General features: G+C 36.2%; 1 protein-coding gene across 6 annotated transcripts in view; it reads right to left on the bottom strand.

The window, feature by feature from the left end:
- Window positions 1-19645, bottom strand: part of LOC141436490 (monocarboxylate transporter 9) — a 46247-nt gene that overhangs the window by 14379 nt on the left and 12223 nt on the right. For 5 of the 6 annotated variants that reach the window (XM_074099494.1, XM_074099496.1, XM_074099495.1 and 2 more), the window contains 2 exons: window positions 11219-11495; window positions 6282-6425 (listed from right to left, as the gene is read on the bottom strand). In XM_074099494.1, the coding sequence (XP_073955595.1) occupies window positions 6282-6425; window positions 11219-11495 (421 nt within the window). Of the gene's footprint in view, window positions 1-6281; window positions 6426-11218; window positions 11496-18613; window positions 18635-19645 lie in introns of those variants that run through there. The other variant, XM_074099497.1, reaches the window with a different exon arrangement.

Raw genomic sequence — 19645 nt, forward strand, 5'->3', positions numbered from 1 at the left:
ATCCCATACTTTTGTCAAAGTGAAATTGATTAGGTGTTCAAATATTCCACCCTGGTACATGAATCAGTTTGTTCGACTGTACATTAACAAAATTTACACGGCAAGCAATAGGCGGCCTTATCGCTACAAAGCGATCTGTTCCAGGCAACCGAAAACGAGGGTTTTGAGCACGGGAAGAAAGAAGAAACAGATTGATAATTTATTTACCTATTTTTTTTTAAATACAGCCAGCATGACAGAATATCCACGTGTAAGTGTACCGTGTATATTGTATTCCGATCCAATTTATGACAAGCGTAAACAAAGACGCCATTAACCCGACCATAGACATTTAGTGATGTGAAAACCTAGAACCTATTGCAAAATAATTAATCTGTTCAGTAAATCGACTATTTATTAATTGAGTTGATCAACGTATTTTTGTCTATTTTATTATTTACTATACTTGATTTAATTCTAAAGACTGTTTATTCAATTATAAAAGCAATAACTACTTTTTAATTTTAAGGAAAGTAAATAAAAATCGCTTATTCATCCGCGCATTAAACGATTTTTTAAAATTCTATACTACTACAGATTATACAAATGTTTCAATCAAGAAATAACGTCAGATTGTGACGAAGATTTTTCAAATGAAAAATAAATATTGAAATCAAGTGAATTTTGGTGAAAAAAGTGATTAGACATCTAGTTAAAAGACACGAATTATAGATAAATGTGTTATTGATTCGATCCAGTGGGTGCGTTTATACAATAATTTTGATGAAATCGGTTTGTTTACACTTTTAATAAATTGGATAGGCATAAAGTATACCCATATATCAAAGATAAGTATGGTCAAATTTAAACATCAAACATTCCCAATCAGAAATTCCCAACATCACAGAAATGCGGTGGCAAGATGATGAGCATCTCACCCAATTTGGCTCAGCGCCCAATAAGAGGACTTTGGCCAATTCGCAGGCACCACCGGGAGCCCTAATGACACGCTTTGATGTGTTAACTATAGTAATAATCGCGATAATTTAGTTTCAGAAGGTGCTCCTTGAACTGTAATTCAAAGTGATTACAATTACCACTCGAAAACAAGAACGTGTGAGGTGAATGATCTTCTTAAACCACTACTCAATATGAATGCTACGTGCAATTTTATACCTCTGATTTTTATACTTATGAGGGGATAGGTAGAAGCAAAGTAAACAAAGTAACTTCAGGTCACCAGTCTAAATAGCTATGTTATTACATTAAAATTACGCTATGTACACAACAATGTGGAATAGTGGAATATGATAGCGCGTGAGTCAGTGTTGTCGGCCCACAAATTGATATTTGAAAACGGACAAAGGAGCAGATGCGTTGTTTTGTTGCGAACCGAGTTCGATGGCACAATGCACCATGCGTCATATAAACCCATTTTTCCAGTTAAATTCATTATTCCCTTACGAGTATAGCCCAGTTATCGCTCTGCTCCGATATTACTAATTGAACAATTAGTAGTATCAAACAAAAACATCAACATTGCTAATTACGATGACTTATTACATAGATTTCTGAGAGTCGTGATAAATACGAGATGTAACGAAGCCCATTTCATTACAAGGGCAAAGCCATTGTTCTTTGATTGAACCGATATTAAGACCTATTGAACGTTTCGAGTGGTTCTTTGTCATAAGGATCAAGTTGAATTAATCTATTGTTCACAATAATTTTACTTGAAAAAACAAATGACAATTCTCGTTCTTCCTCGAAATTATACGGTTTTTGTTTTACGGGTACTGTATTTAGGTATATACGTATAATAGGTATGTTCGACAATTTCCTCGCTGCCTATATGAACCGAATTCGATGACGTTTTCATTCAATAATGTATGTCTTAAACATAAAGGTATGTGACTGTTTAAATTGGCACTGTTATTTAGTTCATGTTTGAAATAGAATCACGTTTCTGTTTTCAGCAATGTAAATTCAGGAATAGCATGATCATGAAGCTCACCAAGAGTTTGTAGCACTGTACCTTTAACTTTCCAAACGCCAAAGTTCGTGAACTCATGAAAAAACTTGACTAATTTACAAACAATATTTCGACTAAATTTAGCAAGTACTGATTCTCAAATGCTGCCGCCGTCTCAGACGAAACTTGCATATCATTGTCATGTCGCTCAACTCTGAACCTGACGAAATCTCTTTGTTCGAGAATATCCTGATACATTGCACTCCTGCGAGATTAATTGCACGCTCGCTCTAAAAAGCAACTACTCACTCGTTCATTTAAAGAATTTTAAAGTGCAAGATAAACTGTGTATGTTGAAATGCATGTTTACATGCTGATAAGTGCCTGATCCGTTATCAGACATGCAGACAAATGACACAATAAAACCGATTCGAGCATCGATTATTTTACCCCATTGATAAGGAATCTGGATCTACGGTAGCATCGTAACGAAAATAGCGTTTCTCTCTCATAAGCGTGGCGAAACGTTTACCTACGAATAGAACCGACGTCGACATTGAAATTCGATGATCTCACGTTTGGCTGCCAACTGGGATCTTTCGACAACTGACGCTAAACAGTGCTAATGACTCCAACTTTTTGAAATACAAGGGGTCCTGTTTGACGTTCGCGATATCTGATTTGACGCTCACGAACCGGTCTAAGGCGAGTTGCAAAGGGATTGTATCAATATTTTATTAGTAAATAGGAAGTTATACTGAGCGACATGTATTTATCACACTCAACCGCGAATTAGTTGGTGACAAAGTCTGAATATTTACGTAGCCGTCTTACAATAACGTCTTGATTGCACAGCGCTGAATTAGGCCAAGTAATGGCACATGACTTGAGTTGTGTATATTAAACAAAGACGAATAATTTCGGGGAGAACTGGCGCGTGTAGATCTATGTCATCGCTTTTAATATTGTAAGCCGTCACATCGCATAGGCAACTGCATATTGAATCTATATGCTTTTTAAGACTAAATCAGATATTTGCGTGCCATTACGCATTTGCTAGTAATTTTCCTGTCCCTGTGCCCTATATAGTGTTATTACAATCTTAGTAGGTAGTGCACGATTCAAGTGCACCATGACCCAGTCGGCGCCACATCGTCTGTGATTACTGGAATGGAGCCAACATCCCGTCTACGCGACCTTGAAATCGGCTACACGAGAAAAAAAATATTAATCCCTCATCTAACTAATAGGAACTAATAAACTAAATAGACAGTACGTGACGGCAATTTAGGAAACGAACTAATAGTAGATTGTACAATAAGAGCATACAACGAGCCATTTTACCCAAGACGTTCATATAGCCACCCGAGCCGGTATGGCTTATGGTATGGAGTTTTACACTCTGCTTTTCACTTCGATGGCGAGGAAACGAAATAGCAACAGTGGAAACAATTGTTCACTTACTATGTACATTTTATTTTTCATGATTTAATTATAATTTTTTAGTTTTTGGTTTATTTTGATTGATTTGATTGATTTTTAATTTTATACAAATTAAAAATTATGAAAAAAATATATATAAGTAAACTTCTTTGTTTGTGGCTGTTGACACCTGATTACCTTGGTCTTAGACGAAGATTTTATTTTATGCACTAGTGCATAAAAAGTCATTTTATGTCGCCTAGATCCAGCATAAACACGAACTTTACGAGCATGAGAAGTGAAAAAGAATTTCTTTGCTCACCCGCGACCTTTTTATTATGGATCTACGCAAAGTAACGCCTGATTCAATAGACAATTTAGGATTCATTGGAATTAAAATGTAACATATCTTTGAATATCTTAAAATATTGTTTGGAGGATAAAAATTAGTACTACATAACTTCCTACGTTCGTAAAACTCGGAAAAACCCATGCATTAATATTGCACTTCGATTCTGCGCAGCGAAGCCTTCCCAGAAAGGAACGCCCTTCAACATGCACGGTTATTGGCTGTGATAAAGGTTCAAAGCATCCAGGACACGGCGACCACCGTTTTAACAAAGGCGCTGGCAACTGTTCAATTTCACATACGATTTGTTGCGACCGCTTCAGGGAATTTTCGAGAAAAAAAAAGGAACGGAAACTCATTTAATTTAAAATTCCGCTGTCGCTCTAGCACACGTGCTTCAGCTAATGTGAATGAAATACGGACATGGAAATTATACGGTCATTACATATGCGGGAAATACGTTATTAGCGTGTCTAGAATGCGAAAATTGATGCAATGTGAATCGATCACACTGAGCCAAACCGTACCCCCTAAAAATATGTACTTAAGCCATATTTTAGTTATTTTAAGAGAAATTGGGAATGGAATGGACTAGTAAATAAAATCAATAAGATCTGCTGAAAAGAAAAGTCCATTTACGTGCTTAAAAGTGTAAGTATTTACGTAGTCATAAGACCGCCTATTGTCTATCCTGCATTTTGTCTGTGTGTAAACTTATTGTATTGATTAGTGGTGTTCAATTTTGAATACTTGTATTGCTGTATAAAATTATATAGAACATCCAGATAAACCATAAATAAATATATAGTACAGTACATTAGTACTAGGTACAGTTAATGTGTGTGGCAAACTAAAATCACCTTGAAGTTACACAAATGGCAGCTAGTTAACCGATGGGGGAATTGCGAAGTAATAGTTGTTGATTATCGATACATCAGAATTTCCCAGGAGGTTAATTTAGCCCTTTAATTACCTTATAAGAGAAATGGCTTCGAAGCTTTTACTTTGTGTTGCTGGATATCGAATGAGCAATCATTCACTGAATGACGGCGTCTGTGAACGTATTATCCAGTCTGCCTCGCCCACGGTTAATGCGATAGAGACAGCATTGATATTTCGCTAAAAGCGACGTCAGACTGAAGGATTTAATAGTCTAGATTGGTGGTTTAAGTATCTTCACCGTCTACAGTGGAAGAAGCTGAAGGACGTCACGTCATAGCGACGCAACGACGCCAGCATGCAATATTTGTGCCAAGGCCACACTGGCATATTTACATAGATCATGTTAACTCTCGTAAAGCATACGGGTGTTTTCATTAGTTATGATAAATAATATCAGTAAGTATACCTAGGCCACCCTGTTTTGCACGGTGTTTGCAAAACTGGAATCAAAAAAAGATACAGGGGTTTATAATGCCTCGAGTTACTTCGAGTCGTTGTTGTTCTTTTGTTCGAATCTATAGGAGGATCATATTTTTACGTGATACAGTTCCTAGTTCATTATTAAGTTTTTTCGTTAAGTTTTCGTGAAGGAACACTAGCGCCATGATAAATATTTATCAAATCCATGCAATATCTAACTATAGATATAGAAACTATAAGTCTTGTACTGAATGGGAAGGTGTAATTCCGCCTTCAAATGTTTTTTTGTTTTTAAACTATCTTGATTTTGTTAAGCAACGTATTCTAAGGGCGTGTTTCACCACTTGTCGACTAAAGTTAAGTGACGGATATCAGTGATGCCGTCTCTGTTTGTTTTGTCCGAATAAACAAAGACGGCATTACTTTTATCTGACACTTAAAGTTAGTCGACAAGTGGTGAAACAGGCCCTAGGTATATAATAATAAAACATATTCTATAGTAATATTTATTGTTTATTCTATAGCAATAGTCATATTTTAATCATGGAAGTAATCAAATCACGAGGAGGATATGTTAATCCATAATTTCGATATCCAAACGAGGGAACAGCCATACAAAGGGCAGAGGTACCTACCATCAGAACTCTGGAATTCATCCTCATATTCCCCATGTTGCTATGTATTTCTACAACGTCTTTTGATCTCCACGCAAATGGAGATCCGATACCACAAATCCCTATTTACGGACGTGAAATATTTCCCTCGAAGCTTTGAATTGTACCGCTCAATAAACGTGCCGAAACGTTTCTATAGTTGTTTACAAAATCCGCAGAGCGCGCAGTAAAACCCTGCCGAGTTGAGTTGGCAGCGAGATTATACACAAGCTGTTGCGAAGGGCGATAAGTCAAATTAGCCTAACGTTCAGCTTTCATACTGGATGCCGGCCAGTTGCTCTTCGAATGGCCAGTTTAATGTTTAGAAACCAGGCAATTAAGAGCTCTTCAGTGAGTCACAATCACAACACTAGCAGACATAAATTTAAAATATTTACCTAGTCGTACATGGCAATCCACCGACACAGGCCAAAATACAAAACAGATTGTTCTAACAAAACACACGTTAATTATATTTATCCGCACACGTATTGTCTGTCATTACTATAGATAGCAAAATAGACAACTTTAAAGGATAGCTCACCTCCAAGCAATCCATAGGTTAACATCATAACCGTAGAGCTTTTGCTGAATGTCGAGAGCACGAACGCCGAAGAAGCGACCAGTGAGCCGGCTATGCACACCGCTCGGCACCCGTACTTGTTGCATAGCGCTGACACTATGGGACCTGAAAACAATAACGAATAAGCTGGTAGTAATCATCTTTAGGCCTACACGTCTGTTTTGGCGTATTGGCGTAAAATTATGGAATTAAATTAAGTAACTAAATAAAAAAATACACTTGACGTTGTGTATTCGCGTTGCGTTACCTATTGACATCTCCACCGCTCGTGTCAGAAATGAAATAGTGCATGTCTTTCGTATCTACATGCAAATATTTCGGCGAATATGCCAAGTGAAGCGCAAGCAATATGTCACACACCGTTCGTCATGTCAATCTTGACAAAAATTTGTTGCTTAGGTTAGGTACTGCTACTAAATAGGTAACCTTTCTTCAGCAATTAGTTTTTAACCTGTACATAGGCTAATGTCACCAATTGCACGAAACCCATATGTAAAAAGTGGATTGAAATAGTAGATTGATAACCAAGGGTGGAAAGTGACCCATTTCACCTGAGATATTTCGAATAGTTCGAGGGGAAATGGGTAATTTCACCCGAGTTAGACACTCTACTTTTCATTTCGACTGCGAGGAAAGTAAAATACTACAAAAAAGAAGAGAATAATAATAAATTAAATTTACTAATATCCAATCTCCAACCTTTTCGCACTGGCCACTAGACACGACCAACTATATATGTCCAAAACTGGAGGTTGAACACCGAACGAAGAAGTTTGACCTTTGTTACTTATTTATATTATATTCCATCTCTTTCTTTCACATTTCAAGAATGACTTCCATCTCTTTCTTAACCTAACTAAAGAAAGAGATGGAATATATTAGTGACATAATAAAAGTCAAATTTCTTGTTTCAAAGAGATGTTCGGCGTTTAACCTCCATTGTTGTAGGTATATAAGCTCCTTGGTCACGACGTGTATCTAGATGGCCAGGCCGAAACGTGAAAAAAAGTGTCATTGACGTAACTCGCCTCCGTGGCTAATCGTAAAAATAAAAAAAAAATACTTTCCACCCTAGAGATGAAAACGCAATTTTCCACCCGGCATCTATCCATGAAAATTAAACTTTCCAAACAGGAGAGCTGAAAAAAATATATATATTTCACTTCTCATGCTCGTAAAGTTCGTGTTTATGCTTTATTTAGGCGACAAAAAATGACTTTTTATGCTCTAGTGCATACAATAAAATCTTCGTCTAAGACCAAGGTAATTAGGTGTCAACAACCACAAACAAAAAAAGTTTCTGCATACTTACTCATATTTTTAATAATTTTTATTTTATATAAACATTTAAATAAAACTAAAAATCAATCAAAATAAATCAATAAAATTAAAAAAATGGGATTATTATAATGCAAAAAAAAGCCTTTTTTGGCAAACTTTAAACCTGGGATTGCTAAGTGGCTCCGAAGCGGTAACGTTTCGTGTGCTCTGCCTACCCCATTTTGGGAATACAGGCGTGATGTGTGTGTGTTGTGTGTTCATAAAAAATAAACAGTACATAGAAAGTGAATAATTGTATCCAATGTTGCTATTTCATTTTCTCGCAATCTAAGTGACAAACAGAGTGTAAAACTCTAAGAGCATTAAACCCATTTTCCTTTCGACGTGTCTATCCACCCTCGCCGTATCGGCTCGGGAGCCTATATGAACGTCTTGGGTAAAATGGCTCGTTTTATGCTCTTGTTGTACAATCTACTATTTAATACATTATTTTTAATGACTACCTACTTGCATTGTCATCCTATCTCTACTATTAGTACATAACTTGTACTATTACTTATTCTGTATCCGTACCAAATGTCAGAAATGGGTAAACTTCGACTTGCCAAATTTGACGACAACTTACAAACGAGAATTGCAAATTAAATAAGCCTCTAAAAACTCTTCTTCAATCATCTGAAGAATTTGTGGAAAAGTTTAGAGAATTTAATACATTGGTAGGTACAGTCACCTGCAATTAATAAATATCAGCCACCTAGCGGCCCCTAGAAATAGAGACGTATTCGTATCAGATATTTATGCACGCTTTCTCGTGTCAGATATTGGTCCTGGTGACTGTAAATTAAACAACAGATCGGCAGCGATAGCTGATTTGAATGAAAGTGACATATATATAGTCCATTGCCCTAATTAACACAACAAACACGCGTCAGCATCAATCGAAATCGGGTCAGTATGGTAAACAGTTCACATATTCCTCTGGCACTGGCAATGGCCTCAGTGTCAACTTACATGGCGATATTATGCAATATTGATATGAGAAGGTAAACTTCATTCTTGTTTGTTAGAATCTGTCATTTTTGTGGTTCTGAACTATTATTTCGTAATTTTATCCTTGAAGCAATGTCAAGTAGACGTGAGGAGATTTTATTAGGCGGATCACGGCGCTTTATTTATTTAGCATTGTCTCTTTCTCGCATCGAATTGAGATATTTTAACGTTGCAGAAACTAATGTTAATAAGATAAGTAAATTATCCTGTAGAAGTTACGAGTAGGTATCTAGATGTTATTCAAGCATGGGAATTAATAACCGGTTTGTATCGAACTATTACAATTAACTGCAGTTTAGATCATGCAAAATGATTACAAGGCAGCCTAAGATTATACCAAGCAGCAAACCTTGTGCTAAATGTTGATTTTCTGTGTCTCTTCAATGTACATTATAATAACATTATATCGTTCGACTACTCCTATATGAAAAGGATGATTGCATTGATTCAAGTAACCATATTCATGGTTTGGAACTTACAATTATTCTGCTTTCTAATATAATTGTATTTGTTGAATTCATGAAATTTATTATCAGTGCTAAACTGGGAAAGCAAAATAACCGAAATATGGGTTAAACTGGGAGATAACAGGGACACATTTATGCAGGGGTTAGTGTGTCGGGCTTCGGGCAAGAATCAGATAGCGGCAATGCTACTGTTTTAACATTTACTTTCCCCGAAGATAGGAAACTAGTACTTACTTACTTAGGAACATACTTTGTTATAATTAAAATATTATTAGTAATACGAGGGGGAGCAAGAATATTCTCGAGAAAATATGATTAAAATTGCAGGCACATTTTTTATGGAATAGGTAGAGAAAAACAGCTCTTTTTACATTGCTTTCAGGATTCATTAAGGACTCGATACTTACGTTTATCATGATGCAATTGGTTATTTCGTCAAAAATATCTAGCTAAGCTACATATTACTGATAAACATTAGTTATTCGTTAAGGAGTTACTATGCGGGCTAATTACATACTTACCGAGATAGTATTTTTATCGCGAACGATTAGATTAAGATTCTAGTACTGAAATTGCACAGTAACATTTTAGTAGTAAGGTTAAGATATATATTTAGCCTTGACTATATCTGTGTAATTTTCAAACCTGCAACCTACTTTAGCTCGTTGAAAATCGAAAGCGATTATTATCTAGAAACTGTGATTTCTGCGAGATAACACGTAAATACGCCTATTTATACTAAAGACGATTATGTGGATAGCGCATTTCTTTTCATCGTAAAGCGATGGTGTGCTATCCTAACATATCTGTTTCTTTATCGGAGCCGTCTATCACACCTACGGATGAATTTTGAAAACAAAAGATTATTATCATGCCATAAGTCGCAATTGTATTTTCTACATGACTTAATGGGGCATTCAATAAAAACAAACTGAAGCTTGTTTTTGCGATGCAAGGATCGTTATATGATACCGATATGATGTCCCATATTGAGCCTCTTTATTAATAATATGTAGACACATCTAATCCTTGTTTCTGTTCACGTACTGAGCAGAACAGTAAGTAAACATGATAATCTCGTCGAGGTACAATGCAGTCGACACAGCGATACTGAGTTTATGCATCGGACGGCGTGCCCCGAATTAATGGGAAATAACCGATTTCCTGAAAGCGGGATAAGCTCTAAATTGGGTCGCAAGTTGATTAGCTGCTATACCTACTGTCTGTACTATCTCAAAAATACTCTAAATTGTGAACACTGCTAGTTCATATATGATATAATAAGGAGTTTGCATCTAAAAAAAAAATTGAGGTTGAGAAAGAATGTTTGGAATAGGGCGTTTTTAATATTTTTTGTTGAATTTTTTATAGGTATCCGATTAAAACTAAATAAAACCATACTGATAACGACAATAACCACCAGAAATATTGTCATCAAGAAAAAGCTACGACTAGGTAAAACAAGAGAATAATACCTACTAAGTACGAGTACCTACCTATGGAGACGACATAATGGTGATGTGTTTTTAATGACATCTTTTCATTATATACCTAACTACATTTATCATCTGTCTGTATATTTTCCACTACAGGGTACAGGCTTCGTCCAATAACAGAACTACATCTATAGTATTTATAATCCTTATCCTTACTACCTCTATGAAATGCGATAGTGAGTTTATATATTAAAGACCAGAACAAATAAAATAATAGGATACTTCGTATCCCAAAAAAAAATATTGTTCCCGTGGGCACGCGAAGAACGAATTCTTCGCAGAAGTCTGTGCCTGGTCGAGAGCAACAGCTACGTAGTTATTAATAAAATGGACAATACATCAAATTTACGGCAACATACAATCATCGTTTTACAAGACCGTGCTAAATATCAAAACGGAAGAGAAGCAGCTACCTGGAAGAAAAATGCACAGTAATAGAATAGCTACACTAGAGTAGGTATGCCAGACTTAGTTTCACGCTCACGCATCTCATTAGGCAAAAATAAATCACAATTTCAACAGTGTTAACAGAAACGTAGAGTAAACAGTTCTTAATGCCAAATAAACCTGTAGGTAGCTGATACATCACGAGAACATAACTTACCAGCTGCAAGATATACTCCAGACAACAAACTTCCAATCCATGCTACCGTTCCTTTTCCCTCGCCGAAGTAGGTTACTAGTTCTGGTAGGAATATTCCAAAGGTGTAAGCAATTCCGTCAACTATGAGGTTACACATGAACGAGGCGAAGACGACCACCCAGCCGTAACCGCCGTCGGGGGGCGGAGGTAGGGCTCCATAGTCGTAGGCCTCGTCGTCATCCTCGGCACCTTCTGCTGTCAGTCTTGCCGCCTCCTCGCATGACGTTTCGCTCTCAGTCTGTAACAAATGAGAACTAGGTTAAGACGAGAAGGTTTTTAATGTGTTCAGTTCAATTACTTTTTAGGGTTCCTACAAGGAACGTCCGTCCGTGACTTAGCTTAGAAATTGTTACTATGTAAACTGTCTATTTTTTGTCAAAACCCGACTTGTGAGGTCTCGTTGGATAGACCTGTAAAAAACGCAAACAAAAACTGGAATTCTGACAAAATTACATACAGGTTGAATTGATAGCCTTGTTTTTTGAAATCTATTAAAATGGAAAACTATCGTGGTTTAGTAGGCTTTACAAGTTAACGACCAAAACGCACTTGGCAGGTTTATATTATGCTCTAAGTGTTAAGAAGATAGCTTAAAAACGGTCCAATTTAAATTCTTTCTAGAATATCAAGATTCAGCGGAAGAAATTACTGAACATCCCTCGCGCAGAACTCGGTTTTTAATAGAGAAACATTTTATGAAAATCATTGGACGCAATATCTAACTGCTTTAATAATCGTTATCACGAAATTCAAACGCTCCTTCCCACCTACACCACGAGGGCGGATTATTTACCAAACGGTAAGGGTACTTACGTTCGTTTCGATTTCCCTTTTACAACAATTATTGATGTAAAAATAGCTTAAATAAATACAGCATAACTACCACAGTTTACTGTTAAAGAGCAAAATCTGCTTACAAAACACGTTACATTCAGACATTTCTTCGCAAGGCTTGCAAAAAAAATTTAAGCCTAATTTTGTCAAAGTAAGGAAATAGGTAGATGATACATCACGACGTTAAAAATATCATATGTGGGGATTTCCGTCAGATACGCAAACAATTAATGTATCTACCTAAACTAAACTGAACACATATTTTCTTATTAAAATTTAAACACCATCGATCAATTTGTCTACACGTGATAAGATAACCTTGGGCGCAGGAAAAAACTCTATAAGTACCAATGATCTCATCAGATCAATAACAATAACGAGTATGACTTTAATACATCCATAAAAATTAACGAATCATAAATTTAAGAGCACTGCGTCATAATCGTAATAATACATATTTGACTTGTTTTTATTGTTCTGTCGTTAACTTCGTCAAATGTTTGCAATAAAATGTTATTTTGCAACGATACGATGTATTCTAAAATTAGAATAGTCATCGGTAGTGATGATAGTCGGTAGTGCTGGTTAAAGCCGCAGGTGTACGGTGGATGCAGGCCGCTGCCAACCGAAGCAACTGGAGGTCTGTGGGGGAGGCCTATGTCCAACAGTGGACGTCCTACGGCTGAGATGATGATGATGATGAGTGATGATAGTTAATGTGTCAATTACCAGCAAATACCATAACTTGTCAGTCATAGCTAATTACCGTTTATCTTTCCAAAACAAACAAAACTTACATTATTATAACAAAAGCATCAGTATGTAGCAGTGGCGTAGCGTCAGATATGTTCAAAATTCTTTTTTTATTCGAAAGAGTATTCTTCTGAGGTGGTCCCATTGTCACCAAGTCAAGATCTGATAACCTAATAACCTAGGGAAATCGAGGGCAAACCTCAAATTTTATAGGCACACTTATGGCGATTTTGGCATTTTTAGCATTAAGATGAGAATTTACATTCAGAAAGTATCATTTGGTAACCTGGATCTGATGAAGAAGACCGTAGATGACCAATGGAACTCGACAAAGCTTAGTAATGCTCGCTCGTCTATAAACGATCATGATTTAATAAACCTAGATAAGCGACTAAGAAGAAGTGTTTCATTTTTAATATCAATAGTAGTAATATAGTTGAACGCGGCATCATAGGTTCATACACACATAACACAAAACATTTCATTTATATTTTATAAATGTGTGTTGCTCCTGGGGATTGAGTAACGCATCGGACCTCAAAGGTAGACATGTCGCGATATTGACGTACTGGCAACGCGCGCTGTCCATTTGAAAAAAGAAGAAAAAATAAGAGTTCGGTCTTGAGATTTTTGACGGTGATGGCGGCCTTCGTGTGAATAAATATTAATTTGTTTTTAATATAATAAGAACTATTGGTGAAGAAGTGAGTTTTTGCGGACCCTGCGGACTATTTTTTGGGTAAGCTTATGGAATTATATTTTATCTATATTGTTTTAGCTTTTACACTTTTTTTGTTGGTTTAAATTTTACACGGAAACTAGAGAAAGCGAAAGGTGAAGCTTTTGAACCAGTGCACCCAAAGGCCAAAGATGTTTTATTAACAAGAAGTTAATGATACTTTCGAACTGATTGGGCGTAAGGTGGTTTGTGGTGGTGGTAAGGAGTGTTTGGGCTTAATGGAATGGTTGTGATTGTGAGATGCGCTTTGGCTACGAATCACTAAAAAGTGAGAAACAAAGAATTTTTTTAACAAAAAAGTAAAACCGACTCCAAAAAAAATTTAATAACAAAAAATAGAACCGACTACCAAAAACCATGAAAATAATTTTCTACCAGTCTGAAGTCGGTGTCTCAGCACGAGCCAGCAGAAGTGGACCTATAATCGTCTACCTCAAAGTCAAAGTCAAAGTATCTTTATTTGTCACCTCACCTACAACTATACGAGTATATTGGGCTTCAATCACTCCTGCTGGCTCGTGCTGAGGCACCGACTTCCTGCTGGTAGAACATTTCATGGTTTTTTGTAGTCGGTTCTATTTTTTGTTATAATTTTTTTATTAATATGATAACTAAAATTCACACACAGTATAGACGTACCTATTATCAACATAATTATCCCGTTCAACCCAAATTGGTGGTAGAGATTCGGATGGAGCTTGCACAAGGTTCTCCTGCAAAGCAATGCAAGGTTTGAACTATTTTAAGAACCTATGTCGAGAAAATTCCATCATTATTTTTCAAAACATGAGTGTTACCCCATGAACTGCGTATTTATGAGCATATAACTAGTAAGCAGTCTGAACACGCTTTTGTTTACGGAAAATTACACTTGGCACGCATTGACCGGTTTACTCGCATTTGTGTATTTACATTGGAATTAATCGAAATAATGCAAGTGGGTGCTAGCTCAGATAACAATAAAATGACGATAGGTATAACTTGTTTGTGACAAAGAGATTCTTAAATACTACATATGCCTGAAACGTTATGAAAATTTTGATTTCCAAAAAAAATACCGCTAGACTGGCCTTGAAATAAATGTTGTTTATGATTTTTTTTGTAAGTACAAATAAAAAACATTAAATTTAAAAAATCAAAAAACCCGACTGCCTTAAAAACTAAAAGGAAGAAAATAAGTCTAGTGGTCTAGAACTATGTCAAGGAGCTCATTTAAGGTTCAACAGTCGGGACTCATTACTAAGATTTTATGAGCTGGTTACGATTTGAATGGGTCCCGACTGTTGAACCTTAAATGAGCTTCTTGACATAGTTATAGACCACTAAGTTAGTTTTTCAGTTTTTTGATTTTTTTAAATTTAATGTTTTTTGTTTTATACTTTTTTATATTTCTGTGAAAATAGTAGATTAAAAGTATTATAACCCATATATATTTAGAATGGGCTAATTATTAGCTTTCATTTGATACCCGTATTGTTACAGTACAAAAAATTTTTTTTCATTCCCCCGCCATATTTTTTTTCGCAGACGCCATATTGAAATTTTATATAGCCTATGTCACTCCGACAGTTATGACGAATCCAATGATACCTCATATGTTAAAATCCGTCTAGCCGTTTAGGCTGCAACGAGGACCAAAGAAATGGGCATACATACCCACATACATACATACACACACACACATACTTACATACATACATACATACATACATACATACATACATACATACATACATACATACATACATACATACATACATACATACATACATACGCTCGAAAAACATAACCCTCCTTTGGGCAGTCGGGTAAAACCCCGCTACAGTGAATTACATTCACATAGGTACCTACTACCTACTATGAATTTTATATAATACGCGTAGTTACAATCATGGTCATGGCCAGAACCGTAACATTCACGTGCGTACTCGTTAGTTTTTTTTTGTGGTATCAAATAACAATGGACACAGCAAGGCTTCATTTGACCATGACCATGTGATATATGTTCCTAAAATATGCTAAAAATAACTTAGTAATATAAAATAAAAATAACTAACAAACAGAGGCGCAATAAACAATTTTCTTTACAACTAAGTATTCTACACAAAGAAGTCAATGAACAAAGTTGAGAAGAAAAGGGAATCAAAAACTATGTAAGTGCTAAGAATCTTCAATTTTATTTTACAACGGTGAAGCAACAAGCCTTAACTAACTACATATTATTTAAAAAATAGGGCACTGATACAACAGTGTCAGCTTGGAGCTGACATATACATGTGTTGCTTCACCCTTGTAAAAAAAAATCTCTCGAATTCCATTGTAGTGGGCAATTTCTAGTCGGGGCGACAGCAATATGGATGCGATGTTTCTAACGTTTTATCGACACTCTGCGCAAAGACCTAGGTTAGGTAGGTACGTCAATTAACAATATAAATCAGACGTTAACATTATCTGTCAAGCATGCAACGTTTCCTGCTCGATAGCATGTAATACTCGTATAATAATTCCTACAATTATCTCGCACTATTCATGTGGTTACGTTCCTAGAATATAATAATAAGTATCCCATCACCTGCTCGCTAATCCTGCCGTGAAGCAGCAGTGCTTGCACTGTTATGTTTCGGCGTGGAAAGTAAGACAACGGGTGAAATTACTGGCACTTGAGGTATCCCAACTTAGGCCTCTAGGTTGGCAACACATCTGCAATACCCCTGATGTTTATGGGCGGTAGTGATCTCTTACCATCAAGAGACCCACTTGCTCGTTTGCCAACCAGTCGAATAAAAAAAAAAGTTGGTGTGGAATGTATAATTTAATTGTTAAAATTGTTAGCAACGGGAATCATATATTTTACTAGATGAAATTTACATTACTTATTGCCTGTCAGATGCATAGATCTAAACATCCATCGCAACAAACACTAGTTATTTATTAGCAAAACAAAGGATTTAAAGTTAGATCATGAATAACTCCATCCAATCCTAATAATATTGTTTAGGTATTGCCAGCACAGTGAAATCACAAAGGCTGATAAATTGTTGGTTCTTTTATTTACTGCCACTGACAGTAATAATATGAATGACGTCCTTATTACTTCTTACTTCAGTTTTTTAGGTCGATGTGTATCTACTTGTTTATAATGGCCTTCCTACATGCCATATAAGGCAAAAATTTTAAATGCCCATTAGGAAGCTAAGGATAACCTTGATAGGCTAGTTTGTATGTGGTTTACAGAACATGCAGTATGATTGCGGTACTGTAAACAGAACTAGCTATAGGTATTCTCTAAGCGATCAGACCTGTAGAAGGATTCCGCATTGTTGATCAATTTTGTATTTTCCTCATGACTTAGCTATTGACATATTTAAGGCCACTTCTAGGTAATTAATCCTTTTAATTTCCCGCATGAATTCCCGCACAAAAGATTGCAGAGTCGAGGACGTCAACCTAAATCACGGGTATAATACCTTTACAAAATCAATACGTACCTAAGTACACGAATGTGGACAACAAAGAAACGAAGTTTAATGAACTTTTAACGCTTTGTCAATACAATATGTTAAATATTTAAAAATATCAGAATTTAGAACAATGTTCCATTATACAGGCATATTAAGGCAAAAAAAATCTTGAAAATAGATCTCCGATCGGCCGAGGTAACATTCGATTAGAAGCAAGTTCCTGAACATATCAAATCCCACTGAATCAATTGGAGAAAATGGAAGTTGCTGGGTCAATCTCACGATAGGAATCAATACAAGTTCGAGAAGTAAATATGTATCTTACGGCGCAAGCTATATATTTCTAAAATATAGCGTCATAGCATCAAACCACAACGTCAAATAATAGGTGCTCCAAGTTCTCCCCTCAAACACTTTTAAAGTCTATTTAATGAAATGCATTAACTGCGGCATGTATTCATTCTATTATTCAAAAAGTGCCCAGTGCTGCTGATGATGAAGTAGTATATAATAGCTTGGATTATTTAACTTAAAACGTAGTTTAATTTCTCTCGCGATCAAAAATGAAAGCGCAACTTCCACTTTTTTTATCTGTATCAAATCAAATGACGCTTACTAGTGTTTGGGTAAATGATGATCGACAGTCTTATTCTTGGCAGTAGATTCCAAAATCGCTCATGCAATTCTGCTGCTGCATGCCTGTACAGAATACGCCAAATATTTATTAGCTAACCAATATAAGTCACACTTGAGGCTCCACAAACAGCTATGTGGTAATAATTGATGATGGACAGCAGCTAAAGAGTAACGTGCTCCATTGTGTCGCCTTACACGTGACTGATCGCCGTTAATTGATTAGCGCCACATGCCGAGCTCAGGCCGGCTACACCAAATTGAATAGAAATACATCGTTGTATTTCCTACTTAGTAATATTACTAATCGTCAGCAGCAGCAGCAGCAATGTAGGACGTCCGTTGTTAGATATATACTTCGTTCATACACAAACACACTTAAAAAAGAAAGACTAAAAACACAAGTGCATAGATGTACACGCATTTCAATAATAATAATAAAATCTCACTATTTAATATAAAAACAAAACACAATCTAACTCCAAAATAATTCTTAAGATTTGTTTGCGTTTACGACCCGTACTTAGCAACCACTGACATCAAATCACACAGCGCGACCACACAGCCCTAGATTAACTGGTCGGTCAAAGTTCGTAACTGTGTCGCGACGCGATAGCTGTCCCGCCCGTCCAAAAGTTTCGTGCACAGATTTTATTGCAAATCGAAACACGGCGTTTTACGCCTGTCTAAAACTTACACTGAGATATCGGACTTCAGGGCGCCACATCTTAAAAGAAATGGAATAATAGTATTTTATGCAACTGTATCGTAATAGGGATCCTTAAAACACGAGTGTGGGTTTATGAAACTCGCCGAGTTTCAGAATAGGGTAACATGAGTGTTTTAAGGCCTAATTACGTACAGTTGCATACAATATTTTATCTATATCCTTATATTAAATCCTCCATCATGTGTTCAAGAACCATTGAGAATGACCTGCATTGACGAGAACTAGGGTATGTCTGCCCCACGAGCTGCGCCCGCTGCGCTCGCGACGACCTGCTGCTGCACGTGGTCGCGACGCCCCCCTCCCCCCCGTGCTGTAATGATGTATGAAATCTCATTACGATACAGGTTTCTGTATCGTAATGACCATTACGATACAGCCGTGTTCATAATAGAATCCAATGTCGTACTGCTGGTCATTACCTATGGTTTTTGAACGCATAATTGAATTTACTAAATTTACTATATGGGTGTAGATAAAGTAAGTTTTTTTAAACTTTTGTAATATTTAACGTGCTACCTACATCATAATCGTGGTGATCATTGTGTTGCATACTTTGAACTTAATGCCTTAGGTGCATAAAACATAAACAATCAAAATGTCACAAATGTGGATAATTTCAAAGTTGAGAAGGTAGAGTTTAGGGTATTAAGCGCTATAAAATTTAAGATATACCCTGAAAGAAAAATGGATATGTACATTTCTCAATTCGACTTTTATTTTCTAACCCAACATGGATGAATCCGAATTTACGTAATATTGAACACTTTATTTAGGTTAGTTCGAAACCGAAATTCGAATAAGATAGACATATCGCTCTGAAAATGTATAGCTAGACTTTTATATTTAAGGGACACTGATAGTTTCTGGAACTTGGCACTTAAAAGAAAAAAAAGCAACTACGAAATATGTGAAAAAGGAGGAATTCACTGTGGGAGTGCTTTTATTTAATTTGTGACTATCATTTGTTTTCTTCTTTTAACGTCGTTTTGAATATTGTACGAGTAACTATGTCGCTATTATAATAAATTAAGGCGTGACTATTTATGCTGATGATTTTTTACGATTTTCGATAGGGCTTATGACAGGAGAGTACTTTTGAAACTTTAATTGTCTTTGATCACGAAGCCATACATACGAGTATGTCATAACTCTGTCTATTTGTGGTTTTGTGAATTTAGAAGTCCATGCCCTATACGTATTTGTGAAAAATACGGTTTCAACGGAAAAATCGGTTTCAC

Source organism: Choristoneura fumiferana, chromosome 16 (assembly GCF_025370935.1).
Source record: "Choristoneura fumiferana chromosome 16, NRCan_CFum_1, whole genome shotgun sequence".
Taxonomy (NCBI): domain Eukaryota; kingdom Metazoa; phylum Arthropoda; class Insecta; order Lepidoptera; family Tortricidae; genus Choristoneura; species Choristoneura fumiferana.